This window comes from Peromyscus eremicus, unplaced genomic scaffold (genome assembly GCF_949786415.1).
Source record: "Peromyscus eremicus unplaced genomic scaffold, PerEre_H2_v1 PerEre#2#unplaced_83, whole genome shotgun sequence".
Taxonomy (NCBI): Eukaryota; Metazoa; Chordata; class Mammalia; order Rodentia; family Cricetidae; genus Peromyscus; species Peromyscus eremicus.
In genome coordinates this window covers 495,248-510,119 of record NW_026734323.1, presented here as the reverse complement: position 1 = coordinate 510,119, position 14,872 = coordinate 495,248, and the positions used below count along the sequence as shown (strand labels likewise).

The following is a 14,872-nucleotide window of genomic DNA, read 5'->3' as shown; positions in this document are numbered from 1 at the left end:
AAATGGAAAATCCAGGCCTTGTATTGGATGCCTTTTATCCCAGGACTCAGGAGGCAGAGGCATGCAGATTTCTGTGAGCTCAGAGCAGCCTCTTCTACATAGCAACTTCCAGGTCAGACAAGTCTACCCAGTGAGACCCTGTCTTCAAAACCACACCAAAGTGAAGTATAAGAAAAGTGAGGAGGGTTAGAATGATAGAAGCCCATGCACAAGCCAGAGTATACATGTCAGACACCAGGACTGAATCCTAGCATCCACCAACAACACCTTTGCAGCCTGGGTACAGCCTCTGTCGGCCACACTACTTGGAAATGTCCCCTGTCTCTCTGTGTGGAGCACTCTAGTCCAGGGTTAGATCTCACTGTGTATTGGATTAGTTTGTCACTTTGCCTCTCTGTTCTGGAGTTGTCCTTGGTATCAACCTCCTGCATCTACCTCCTGCTTCCTTCCTGTAGAATCACAGTCCTAGCATAGAGCCTTAGACTCTTGAACTGTACCTAGGTAGTGGTTGCCCACACCTTTAATCCCAGAACTCTTGAGGCATAGGCAGAAAGATCCCTAAATTCCAGGCAAGCCTGGTTTTCAGAGGTAGTTACAGGAGCCAGGACTACATAGATAAACCCTGTCTCTATAAACCAAAAATAACAAAAAGAAATAAAGAAAGAAAATAGAAAGACAGAGAGACAGGAAGAAAGAAAAAAGTGAAAGAGAGAGAGAGAAAGAAAAAAGGAAGGAAGGAAGAAAGGAAGAAAGAAAGAAAAAAAGAAAGAAAGAAAGAAAGAAAGAAAGAAAGAAAGAAAGAAAGAAAGAAAGAAAGAAAGAAAGAAAGAAAAAGACAGACTTGAACTGCAGCCAGGAGTGGAGGACATCCCCAGTCCTTCTGGAAGTCCTTCTGCCTTTCAGTGTTCTGATAAGGACACAGCTGCCCCTGGTCCTGCACTTCCAGCCCCATTGACATCTTTTCTTCTGGGCACTAAGCTAAGGAATGCAGGTGGCAAAGTCACCATCTCCTGACCATGTGCAGGGATCCTGCTGCCTAAGCACTCTCTCAAAGGCTGTCTATCTCCTGATCTTTCCTCCTGTTGCAGAGAACTGGCTTGAGCTGAATTGACTTCTGGTGACCTGCTGGTCTGAGACAGGCACTGTCATTCCAGAGACAGTGCTCCTTGGCCATCCCCCTAGGGTATATACATGGGAGGGAAAATGATGAGCCAGGTTCAGCCAGGTGGTATGTGGTAGAGCTGGACCTCAGATCCCAAGTCTGCAATCCTGGTTCAGTCATGTCCCTCCACTCTGTGAATCCAGCTCTCTGACCTCTGTTCAGGATGGTTGCAGGCTTTTCCATGTGCATCATCATCATAAATCCAATGAATATAGGAACTGAGCTCTTCAAGCTTGTTGCATAAGGTTAACATACAACCAAAACCACACAGAAGGGCCTTTGATATTTCACACAGGTGAATTCTACATTATTTTTGTCACATATTTTATGGCAGGAAGTCACCATTCCTGAACATGGCTCCTTGTCCTGTCAACTGCTGAATGGAAGAACTTCACATCCCTTGGACAGATGCATGCTTCACCTTAAATGGTGCACAGGGTCAGACAAAGACCATGGCCTCTGCAAGAGCTCCTTGGAATGTTAACTAGGAGTCTGCTTGTAACCATACTTGCAGGGGCTCAGGACGGTGGTTCAGCCTGGTAAGTGTCCATTCCACCTCACTCTGTCTCTGCAGAGGATGCTAACATGAGCCTGCTCCTACCTCTGTCTAGGTCCACAGAGGCCAGGTCACAGTCCTGGTTTCCCACTCCTCAGGGTTGATTTGCCACTGATGAACTCATGTAAACACATTACTGTTATTTATTTGTTCTGTCTGAGAGATATACAGTGTTTGTTGTTATTTTACTTTGAAACCAGAAGCTGTAGAACCAAGAAAACCAGCTTCAAAGCATTCCTGGAAAAGCACCTAGGATGTGAGGTCCAGGGTGGGATGGCTAGGCCCTGGCTAGGCACAGTCTATTTGAATTTAACTGCCTTAAAAGTAAAGGAAACAGAAAATTGTAGTTTCCTAGTAATGTGAGTCCCTTTTGAAGGGCTCTGTAGCCTGTGGCTCCCAGATGAAGACTGTACACCATCATTAGCAGTCTTGAGGAAGAAGAGGAGTGGTTCCTCTAAAGTCTCTTATGGTCAGAGGTCTTGGGCAGAACCTCTTACTTACAGCAACACTTTGCCTTTCTACACCCAGTCCTATAACAAATCTGGGCATTGGTCATTATACCAAGGTACTCATCAGGAATATAAGTGTCTGAACTCCATCCTAATTTGAACTCTGAATAAAAGGAGTTGGGGTATCATCTGTGGTTCAATAGTAGTTAATTGCTCATGTTGATGAATTGAGGTATACTGAGGAAGGAATGAGACATTCTTGGGCAGTGTTTGGATAGTATAGCTAAGTTCCCAACTTGGGATGTACTATGGCCATTCCAGTGAAGCTAAGAGAACTCTGGTTTTGGAAGGAGGAGTTGCTGAATGGATTCTGCTATGTTCCAAGAGAAGCTCATGGAAAGTGAACCTGGGCTTCTTCTGGTCAGTTCAGGGAAAATGAGTTAGCAAGGTGGCAAAAGCTGTTCCCCATGACATCAGCAGTCCCTTCTCTGGAAATTCCATTGTATCCTGGAGAGCTCTTGGCATCCCCTGTGATCTCACAGTGTTGTAGCACTCCAGCTGTCTTAGAGCATTCCTTCAGTGCCTATAGGGCACATCATTAGACATGCTGTCAAGACTGAGGAGTCTGCTTTGGAGACAGATTGGAGAATGTCCAGAGGCCAGAGAGAGGGAGAAGGAAGCTGGCCTTCAGTCTCAGAGTAAAACAGGATAAAAAAAAATGGTTCTGGAGAAGGAACAATGAGTGCTGGGCAGGAGATGGAGAGCTTCCTGGAGGAGGTGGGCTTGAGCTGGTCCTTTCAATAATGGGGCAGAGGAGCTGGAGCACAACACCTGAGTGCTTGTGCATTGTGCCATTTTTCTCCTGGCTTCTGAAACCACAGGCAGGCTTCAGGGTTTGGACTGTGTTACATCCTGTGCCTCTGTGAATACTCCTGAAGAGGTGGTCTTTGTTCCCCTGAAGCATGTGTAGGGACACAGAGGAAATCCCTGACTGCTTACACAGCCACATCTGTACAGAGTGACTGGAGAGCTAAGGTCCACAGAGGAGGGATCTCAGCCTGGCCCAAATATTTGGGTTGTCACTTGGTTCCAGACATGATCTTTCTGTTTGGGCCTCAGGGTGGTCTGTCCATCCTCTATGCCTTGTCACTATGCAAGTTCACTTGTGTTCATCTACCCACAGAGACTGCAATGGAGCCATCATCCCACCCAACCCTCCTCACCAAGAAACAGGTGAAGAAGGAAACGGAGAGGCTGATCATAGTGGTCTATGCTAGAAGCTTTTGGCTCTGATTATTGTGTTGGGGGCCAGGTTTTCAGACAGAAATGAGGGGAAAAAGAGCAGAAGTGTCACTATATATTGTCCTGGATCCAGCTCTATGACGCACCCTCTCTGGCAATATTGAAAAGGGGCCTTTATGAAAAGTTCAAGGATAAGAGGCTTCAGGGTTCTGTATCCTTGATTAGGGGGATTCTGCAGCAAAGTGGCCACCTGATCCTGGCTCCAGGTCCGATGAGGGACAATATAGAGACCTCGGACAATTAGGCAGGGATTCTAGGTAGGTCTTCTGGGCTCCAGGACCCTCACCTTGATGCTAAATTAAAGGGAATTGGAGCTTGAATTCACTTCCTTCCACATTTTAGTGTGCCTTATTTTTGGTGCTGAGAATGGAAACAGGCCCTTCCATGATCTTTATCATAGAGCCATACCAACAATCTGATTTGACAGTTGTTTTAGGTTACTTTTTGAAAATTTCTTTTCTCTTTCGTACTTTTACAAATTTTTATTCTGTATATGAGCACATGTGGAGATCAGAAAGACAACTTTGTTCAGTCTCTTTTTTTTCACTCCACGTTTAAGAAAATTCTGGGGATTGAACTTAGGTGTCCAGGTTTGTGAAACAAGTCTTGAACAAACAAGTCCTGCTGAGCCATTTCGTAAGTGCCTGACTTCCATTTGAATATTATTTTAATTTTTGTTTTTTTTCCTTTTTTAATATTTATTTCATTTTTATGTATATGGGTGTTTTCCTGCAGGTATGTGTGAGCACTGCATGTGTTCCTGGTGCCTGAGGAGGCTGGAAGAGTGTGTTTGAACCTCACTATGGTGGCTGGGACTTAAACCCTCATCCTCCACAATAGCAGCCATTTCTATTAACTGCTGATCCAACTCCCAAACTCACTTTTTCTTTGTTTGTTTGTTTGTTTTTGGAGATAGTGTCTTACTAAGTAGCGGTGGCTGTCCTGTAACTCGATCTATAGACCAAGCAAGCCTCAAACTCACAAACATCTACCTGCCTCTGCCTTCTGAGTGCTGGGATCAAAGGCATGGGATGCCATGTCCCACTTCTGACTTGCATGTTTAAAGTGCTTACTGTACAGTGGGTCCTGTGCTAGCATTGAGGATGAGTTCTAGACAAAAAATCAATCCTCACACTGCTTCCATGTCCCTGGGAGACAGACAGCAAGCAAAGTGAAACACACCCAGGTTAGATGGAGGCTCCAGTGTCAGAAGGGCTGAAGATGGTCAGATCAGCTACAGCCCAGAATGACACCAGTGCTGGGAGGCTTTGGCATTATTACAGTTATGGTCAAGGGGCTCAAGACTATTCTACACCCTCCACAGATCACCTCCTGCCCTCTGGTCCAGGCTGCCATATCATCCAGACAGCAGACAAGTGGCAGCCCAAACCATTGTGGGAAGTTGTGGGGTGGGGGCACCTACACAGACCTGTGAGCTTTTGGCCTGCATTTGGCGTGCAGCACAGCCTCAGTTTCTCAGGCTCCCAGTCCAGCCAGCACCAACAGCCTAGGGATCTGGAATTGCCTATGTTGCTAGAGAGACCTACTTCATGCATGCCACCGCCAAGCTCATCCTTCTTGGATTTATTCTGTTTCAAATCTACCTCTTCCTTCTGCTCCATTTCAGTGAACTTACCCTCCTGGGTGCCACCAACCTGCTGTGTCTCCGTGGTGCCCCTTCAGCAACCAGATGCATGGCCTCCCATGACAATAAGTCTTTGCCTTGGGCCAGGGTCAAGCATCTCATCAAATGCCTCCCCATCTAGACCCAGAAATTAGAGGCTATGGTTGCATCCTACTGACTACCACAGCAGACAGCAGGGATGTCATGCAAGGTGCTGCCCCCTGCTAAATCTCTCTTGACCTGCATGTCCTGGCCTAACTTTGGTTTCCAGCTGCCTTCCTGTCTGTCCCATCTGCCCATGATCAAGGGGCTGCCCAGAGATGCAGAATTTATGGGACCAAGACAGCTCTTGCAAAGCTCAGGCTCCTCAACAGTGTTGATTCCTCCAGCCTGGACCCAGGTCTCAGCCACCCCATCTTCACCCACCTCTCCATCTCTAAGGACTGAGGCAAGGGAGCGCCCTCTATAAGATGGGAGAGATGCTGCAGGCAGCACTGGGCAGGAATGGCACAAAGAAGGCCAACTTGCAAGCCTTGGACTCAAACACTCTTGGAAGAGGCCCAACCCCTCCCCTTTCAGTTTTCTCTTTCAGTATTATTATTATTATCATCATCATCATCATCATCATCATCATCATCAATATCATCATCATCAGCAGCAGCAGTAGTAATTACAAAGTTTTGTTATTGTACACATAAAAGCCAACAAAACTTTTTTATGGATGAACAAAATTTCCAGAACAGGGCAGCTATGATGGAGGAAGAAGAAAACAGACCAAATACTTGCTCAGGTCTCAGATGAGATTGAAACAATGTTAGAAAAATCAGCTGAACACCAGCAGCTACCAAGCACGTTCCAGGTTTTGCTCTGGTGGTTTGTGTTTTCCTTTTGTTTTGCTTTTTTAGTCAGAGTTTTTCTGTGTAGGCCTGACTATCACCAACATGGCTCTGAAGACCAAGATTGTCTTGAACACACAGACATCTGCCTGTCTGCCTCCCAAGTGCTAGGAATGAAGGCATGTGTCACTACCCCAGTATTGAAAGGAAATCATGCAATCTTGAATCTCTAGAAGTAGTTTGAGGAGCATTTTGAGTTTTTCTTAGAATGTAGAATGGTTGTAGGCTATCAGAAATTAAACAGATAAAAGAACGACTACATACTTTGCAGTTTGGCTCACATGTGGCATGCTTTTCTACTTCCAGCTTTATAAACCAGCAAGAAAAAAATGGTTGCTGAATCGACCAGATCTATTGTGACACTGAGTATAAAGACATGTAGCAATAATGGGGAAATCATCTCAGTGCCTTCATAGGGCCAGAACTTGCCTTAAATCTTCCTCAACCAGAAAAGATTTTCATTAGCGCTTGATATAATTGGAATGCCAAAGGGGTTAGCCTGTACAAACGGAAAATATTTTTTACCATTTTTTATATAACTCTGCATGTTATGAAGAGGCCATCTCTTAGTGCTGAAATGGTCTGTAGTACATGAATATGTCTTGTTGGATGACAGTCCAAAGGTTGTAAATTGATAGGAGCGTCTCTAAGGCTTTACTGAATGGTGCATGAATGAGCAGTCACTTAGTGTGTATGTAGGTACAGTTGGAGCACCCTGTGTGGAGTCTGCACTACTTTGAATGAAGTAGGATTTGAATGTAACAAGGTAAGTCAGTTAAAGTTAACATACTTTGTGGAATCAGTTGACTACAAATTGTGACTCTACTCAAGGTATTGTTAATATTTGGTGATTTTCCCCCCACTGAAATTTTCTTTTGAAAAGTTATCCAAATGAAAAATCAGCATACCAAAATATCACGAATTGAAATGTAGATAGTGAATACATATGTAAATCTAGTAAACCAAAATGGCAATGGTTTACACACTTTGTAAACGTATCATGACACTGATATAAAAATAACCATATTTCTGCAGTTCAACACATTTAAGCCCAGACCAATACAAGATTTGGAGTAGCAAGGTTTACGTGGTATAGGCAGCGTGCAAAGTGTTAACTGATGGACCAAGACAGACACTGTCAGTTCTTCTCCATGAACTCTAACAAGTCATCAAATGTATGTCTTCATTAAAGATTACAGCAAGACAGGCTAAGTTGACAAGGACACAGGACGATTGTAAGGATGATTCCTAGCTCTGGGAAAAGAGAAAGTTCACTTGTATTGGTGGAGCAGCTGGTCCTGGATTTTCTCTGTCAACTCTATTCTGCTTACAGAAATCAGCGACTTTATCTGTTCAAGAAATTATGTCTAGATTTAGATTTCTTTGTTTTTGAAATATCCTTTTGTTATATAGCCCTAAGTAGTCTGGAATTTGCTATGTAGAATAGGCTGTCCTTGAACTCTCAAATTGTCACCATCCTCTGCCTTGCTAGTACAAACATTAAAGTCATGAACCTCCGCACAGGAGTTGAGGAAAATATTTCTTGATTGACTTCATCATTTCTGTTTTCCAACTGGTGTATGGAATGGTGAAGTAACTAGAGGTCTGTACTGTGGTCTCTTCTGTCTAAATACTAGAGGGAGATGCAGAAAGTGTTATAAATATAGGGGTTTCCTTTTTATTGTCTTATGATAAACTGCATAATGAAGAGGAAATAATGACTCAGAGAACTATAAAAATGTATCTAAGGTTGACAAATCTCCCATCAAATTCATGTGTTCACAGTGGTTTAAGTTCATCTCTAACTAGGACCTTTGTGATCATTCACCACGACCACTTTAAGTATTTTAACAAGTATATACACTTCCATGTGTTTATTTTAAGAGTAATCTGTCTTATTTTTTTGTTTTATAGCCAATTTTGGCTATATTATTTAGGCAAGTTTTGTATTTGTTTTAAACTTTAGGTAGCATATAAAATGAGCAAATTTGGTATTTGATGCAAAAATAGGATCCTGAATTCTGATGTTGACTGAGTTGTGAAGACTGACAAAAATCTAGAGACATTATGTAAAGGCAGAGGAGACTGCTCATCTACCAAGTAGCATTGAGTCAGTTTGTAAAACTCCCACTTGATTGTACTGTTGTGCATGCTTGTGTGTGAATGATTTCCCTGTATATATGTCTGTGCACCCTATGTAAGCCTAGTATTCACTGAGGACAGAAGAAAGAACTGGATCCCCTAGGACTGGAGTTTTAGACAGATATGAGCCCCCTGCTGGGTGTCAGGAACTGAATTCAAGGAATCTTAAATACCAAATGATCTCACTAAGACCCGAGAACACACCTCTTCAAATTAGCAGGTAGAATGGGTTTTTGGGTAACCTATGTGAGTCAGCCTTGTGGAAATTCTATCAACTGTTTTGTGACATAAATGGATGGGTAGCACCATTTCAGAGCTTTGAATGAATTCTTGAGGCTTTGTTCACAATATTCCTACTCAAAGCAGATGATGTTGCTGGAACAGGCCATTAGTCTACATCTCACAAGTTTAACAGTCATGGAAAAGGAGGGAGAAGCCAGAAGGCATCTGCAGACTCCACACTTGCAGCTCAGCAGCTGGTGGCACACTTTGTTCATGCATTTTGAGTTCACCTTCACTCTTGCTATCCCAGGATCCCAATGGGCAATTGTGAAAGGCTATGGGAAAGGGTAAATGGAGTGCAGAAGCAGAGGTTAAAAAATGTTAATGGTCTCTAACAATAAAATTGAAAGGAATACACAGATATTTGTGGACTAAAATCAAGACCATGGCATTGACAAGTGATAAAATGAATGAAAATGTAACATTTCCTTTTTATGAAAAATAACACATCTCAAATTGTCCTTAAAGGCTCAAGAACAGAAAAAGTACTGACTCCAGGAACCAGAGGTCACACCGGAGAACTCTGGTCACAGAAACACTTCAAATGTTGCTTCTGACTCTGTTTCCACTTCCACATATGTTGCTGTTGCTCCTGCTTCTGCTGTTTCTGCTTCTCATGCTTCTGCTTCCTCTCCAGAGGCTCCAACCTCTGCTGCACCTGCTTCTGCTGCATGTGTTTACAGCTGTTGTTACTGCTGCTGTAGCACAAGGTAAATGAACCCACTCTACAAAGACACAGTGGGCATACTAAGAGCTAGGATTCTGTTATTAAGGAGAAAGGAGAAAAGAATAAGACTGTGACATTTGTTAAAAATAGATAATCATGTTTGACTTACAAAACAAATTCTCTTTTGGGCTAACATGCATGATGAACATATTTTATTGTGATGGGTTTATACTCAAGGCCATAGGCAGGTATTTCTCAGTATCTCAATCATTTCCCTAGTTGGATCCCATTTCTACTTACATGGAAAGCAGTGTTATACAAATACAATCATCACAGCTGGCAAATGTGAGGGAAGCGCATTGCCTTGGCCTGTAGTTAGAGAAATTCATCCACACAGAATTCAGACTGCTGTTCCTCACCAAGAACCCGCTGGCCTGCACTTCCACTCACAGTACCTGCCAGTGTCTCCTAACACAGATAGATCTGGATCCTGTTTCATCTCTGACTTGAACTTCGATTTTTCTGTCCCTGTCCCTGCAGGGAAGTGACACTGAACACTCCAGCATCTTCCTGTTCTTGAATCTTTTTTGTCTGGCTTTTCTTTTCTTTTTTTTTAAGTCTTTTTCTAAAGACATTTTTTTATTCCTTTTACATGCCAACCATAGATCCCTGTCTCATCCCTCCTTCTGCTTCTCCCTCAGGTTCTCCTCGACCCACCCTCCCCATTCCCTCCTCCAAAAGTGTCAGGGCTCCTCCAATGGGCAGTAAGCAGAGCCTGGCACATTCAGTTGAGGCAGTACTAAGCCCATCCCCCATGCATCAAGGCTGAACAAGGCTTTTCTTATATTTCCTTTATTTTCCTTATATACCATGCTCTCAGCTTCTCCCACTTGGTCCTACTCGCTTAAGTTCCTTCCATCTTCCCCTACAGTCCAGAAAATTTGCTTTTTGTCCTCTAACTACTATACGTCTATCTGTGTGCCTGTCTCATTTATTGTAATTTATGTATCCTTCAATTCCAGTAGGTGTTTGTCTACTTACCACTGTAACCTCATTGGTTAGGTAATGGGCTAACATGCAGTAAGTGACTACTCACAGTCTATTTATTGAATGAGAAAATGAAGTTCACCCCAAGTAATGTTTTAAAGATTAGAATAATTGTCACTTTAAAAGTTTGATATAGATCAATTCTCAGAATTTTTTTTAAAAATCATAATCATTAAAAACTCTGACAATCTTTTTTAAATATTCAATATACATAAACTTTTAATAATGAAAAGAATGAAAGCAAAACATATAATCAAAGCAATTAATTATGTTAATTTTGTAGAAACAAGTCAATGTCAGCATACAATATCATTTTACAGTAATATTTATACACTCATAAGGTATAATGTGTCATATTATGTTAGAATAGTAATTGCCAAATTTCTGTTGATATAACTGACTATAATGTTGTGATTTAAACATGTGAATAATTGCTATACTATGTAATAATGAACATACTATTTAATATTAACCAGTAATAAGTCACCAGAAAGGTATGACATGTGTGGGGGACACATTACATTTCCAATAGGCAACACTATTCTGTCATTCTCTAGGGACTGAAATATGAGTAGAGAGGAAATGATAAAGTTTTTGTGGAAGAGAATGTCCCAGAGACTCTTGTCATGGCCCCCAGGACCTCCTTATTCCTCAGGCTGTAGATGATGGGGTTGAGCATAGGGGTGAGGATAGTGTAGAAGACAGCCAGAATCTTATCTTCTGTGGGGGAACGGAGACTCCTGGGACGAAGGTAAGTGTAGACAAAAGGTGCATAGTAAAATGTCACCACAGTTAAGTGAGTTGAACATGTAGTGAAGGCCTTTTTCTTTCTTTCTTTTGAGCACATGTGGAAGACAGCAAAAAAGACCCATCCACAGGAAACTGTGATGCCAAGGAAAGGAAGGAGAAGAAACAGGCTTGTACTCACAAATACCATGTACTCAAAAACACAAGTGTCCATACAGGCCAGGGGCAACATGGCAGGGACATCCCAGAAGAAATGGTTAATGGACCTAGAATGGCAGTAAGGAATGTGAAGGAGATAGACTGTGTGTGATAAGGAGTTAATGGAGCCCAGTGTCCAAGATCCTATGATCGTCTCCAGACACATCATTTTGCTAATGCGAATAGGATAATGAAGAGGGTGGCAGATGGCCACGAAATGGTCATAGGCAATGGAGGCCAGGAACAAGCCCTCAGAACCTTCTATGTTCAGAAAGAAAAAGGATTGCACTCTACAGCCCCGTAAGGTAATGCTTTTCTGGCCAGAGAGGAAGTTGAATGCCAGCTCGGGAACAGTGGTAGAGATATGCATCAGGTCCATGAGAGAGAGCTGACTGAGCAGAAAGTACATGGGGGTGTGGAGTTTGGGATCCACACGAATGAGGTGGATCATTGCTGAGTTGCCAAGCAAGGCCACAGAGAATATGGAGATGATGAGCAGTAAAAGCAGTAGGCATGTGTGATTTTGTGGTAATAATCCTAACAAAATGAAATCACGTGAGCTCTGAATCCATTTCTCCATGAAAATGTATTGCTTTCTCTTTCTTCAAAAGTGACCTGAAAGTAAAATGCACTTATAGAAAGTAGAACAGGAGAATAAAGAGGAACTGGCTTGGAATGAATGCTTGCACTGAATTGTTCTTACAACCAGTACCACCCTTCTGTTGAATTTATTTTGAAATCTGAACTGACTGTTTCTTCCCCTTGCCTCTGGCCAAGTTCTCAGTTCAGAGATACATGTATGGTCATTTTATTTTATTTTTCAATAAATATTTTTATTTTATAATTAAATTAATTTTACATATCAGCCACGGATTCCCCTGTCCTCCCTTCTCCAAACACCCCGGCTTCCCCCCACCCAATCCACCCCCTATTACCACCTCCTCCAAGGCAGGTTCTCCCCTGGGGAGTCAACCCAGCCTGGTAGATTCAGTTGAGGCAGGTGCAGTCTCCTCCTCGCTGCACCAAGGCTGAGTAAAGTGTCACAGCATAGGCCCCAGGTTCCAAAAAGCCAGCCCATGCACTAAGGACAGGTCCTGGTCCCACTGCCTGGGGGCCCCCTAAACAGTTCAAGCTCATCAACTGTCTCACTTATTTAGAGGGCCTGGTCCAGTTCCATGGGGGCTTCTCAGCTATTGGTTCACAGTTCATGTGTTTCCACTAGTTTGGCTATTTGTCACTGTGCTTTTTCCATCATGGTCTTGATATCTCTTGGTCATACAATCTCTCTTCTCTCTCGCCTGTTGCACTCCTGGAGCTCCACCTGTGGCATGGCTGTGGATCTCTGCATCTGCTTCCTCCAGTCACTGGATGAGAGTTCTATCATGACACTTAGGGTGTTTGGCCAAAAACTCTGACAATCTTTTAAAGCCTTCATAAAGACAAGTTTCCATGCAAAAGGGAAGTACCAACTTCGTAGTTATCAGTATTTCCTCTTCTGTCAGTATTTATGATAGTATTAACGATGAATAAGTAGAACAAAAAACACCCCACAAAAAGTCATTTAATTGTTACTAGCATAATAAGTATAAATAGTAAATGTAGTAAAAGCTATTGTGGAAATGGGAAATCTGTTGTCAAGGAGTTCCTATTGTCATGATAGATAACACCATGACAATAATTCAAGATCATTGAAGAGACTTCATTTTCTCCAACGAGACAATATATGAAGTTATTGCTGTGTGTGGTAAGGGAGAGCTGTGTTGGTCAAGCACAGGTCTAACACAGAATCCTGCCTAATTTGTACAGTGTTCTGGGAATAGTAATAGTTAGATCTGTGCCAATTCAACCAGTGAGAAGGTTGACATTTGGGATGAACAGAGTTTAAACCTCACCCACTATAGGCAGCCAAGAAAATAAGGAGATGACCCTTGCATCTTATACTCAAATGAAATCATTCTAAACATCATTTTACTGTTGCTGCTCTATATTATACATTATCGTATGTTTTTAAATAAGATTTTGCTCATTAAGGCCCACCTGGCTACCATGCCCACCAGGGTCCCTTCTGTCTTCTCCACCTCCAACTACTCTTCCAATCTTCCTGCCTTTTCAGTCATCTTGGCTATGCCTGGGATCCCAGGGTGTACGTGATGAGCACCACTGGAATTCTGGAGACCCAGGCCCACAGAATCCAGCCCATGGCCCCTGTTGTCTGGGGCCTATCAGTACCCTAAGAAGCCACCCATTTCAGCCCACAGCACCAAGGTCTCTGATAGCCCTGGTGCCATCCCACAGAGCCAGACAAGGTGAGGCAGGTTGGTCAGACAGTATAGAGACTCAGCACCAGGACCTGCTAGGCATTTGGCCTCAGACCCTGGCCCAGGTCATGACCAAGGTGGAGGCCAGGATTCAAGGCAGTGGACACTCTGAGTCCACTCTGAGTGGCAGCAGGAGGCTGGGGACAGCAAAGAGTAGCTGCTGCTCCAGGTGCACCCTCCTAAGAGGCAGGATGAATTCCAGGGCTTGCTTACTTCACTGAAGCAGATACAGCCTCAACTGCTGCCCATTCTCTGCCTGAAGGGCATCTTCGGACTGCCACAGCACACTGAGGGCATGGGTGAGTAGTAGTTCCTTGGGGATCCCCTGGACTGCCACCCACCTCTTCTCTCTGCAGCTCACTCAGTGTGTCTAGGATCTGGTAGTGGCCACTACTCTACCTGAATGTCCAGGATGACACCTTCTCTATGAGCCCTCAGGGAAGGGACCTGTGGCTGGACATGAATTTATACCTACTGCCTCTGTTCTGATTCTCTCAAGCAACAATAGCAGAAGCCTTTCCTTCCCTGTCCTGGTTGTCCTCAGTGGGACATGATGTCCTGTGTCAGTGTAGGTGGTAGAACACCTTGGATGTGTTTCGTACTCTTTTTAAACTCCTCACCAGAAGTTGAAATCAGTAAGAAGAGATTCTACACTAAGGGTAGAAAGCCTACGTTTTGATCCTGCCTATCCATTTAAGTATAACGAGTGTCTATTCTCTCTGTGCTTTATTCCTTCCTGCTTCCTGGAGGTCAGTATCCTTTCTGGTCCAGATTACTTGTGAATTATGCACAATGCCATACCCATTTTGCTTTAGGAAGTAATGGCCCAGTTTAGGATGTTACATGGTAGCATGTGAAAATCTTATAATGGTTGGTGAGGCTCAGTTCCTTCCCTGAGGTCTGAGTTCCCACTGGAAGAGAGATGGTGACTGATTCCTGTGAGTGCTGTCCTTTGGAACCCTGTTCTTGATGTGGAAGTGACTGATTCATGAGTGTATATTCAGTGAGGGATTCTTCTGGCAGTTTGTTCCTGATGATAGGCTTGTCCTGACTGAGCTGAGAGTGGAAAGCATAGAGCAGAGGAAGGAGGAGAGCTCACACTCATGGTGTGTATCCTTGCAGGAACTTTACCTTATCACGTCGAAATGCCATTATTTGTATGTGCTCTATCTATTATTTATATTCTAACAAAATAGTAAACTATGGCTGCTGTGTTTTAATTGCTCAAGAAGGATTTAATGCCAAGATTTGAATTATCATGTGTTGCATATTTAATACATGCAACCATTGAAAGAGCATGTGAGTGAGTCTTCTGTGGGTCCTCCCTTGTTAAGTGTGAATTAATCCACATAACAAAAGCAATAGCCATAAGCTGGTAAAAGAAAGAGAATGCAGGGAGCTGGAAAAAAGAATAAAAAGCAAAAACAAAAAACAAAACGAAAACAAAATCCTTTAGCAATTTGTGGACTATAGTTTAAGAAG

The 14,872-nt window shown here is 43.1% G+C and overlaps 2 protein-coding genes across 8 annotated transcripts in view; both read right to left on the bottom strand.

Moving 5' to 3' along the window:
- LOC131901450 (disks large homolog 5-like) overlaps window positions 1–14,872 on the bottom strand; it is a 122,809-nt gene that overhangs the window by 25,681 nt on the left and 82,256 nt on the right. The window lies entirely within an intron of this gene.
- LOC131901446 (olfactory receptor 2L13-like) lies at window positions 10,521–13,497 on the bottom strand. Its single transcript, XM_059252593.1, has one exon. It carries the CDS (start codon window positions 11,650–11,652, stop codon window positions 10,681–10,683), a length of 972 nt encoding a protein of 323 aa, XP_059108576.1. The 5' UTR covers window positions 11,653–13,497; the 3' UTR covers window positions 10,521–10,680.

Bases quoted from the DNA above. Each gene is read 5' to 3' on its own strand.
- LOC131901446 (XM_059252593.1), bottom strand. From the start codon at position 11,652: ATGGAGAAATGGATTCAGAGCTCACGTGATTTCATTTTGTTAGGATTA.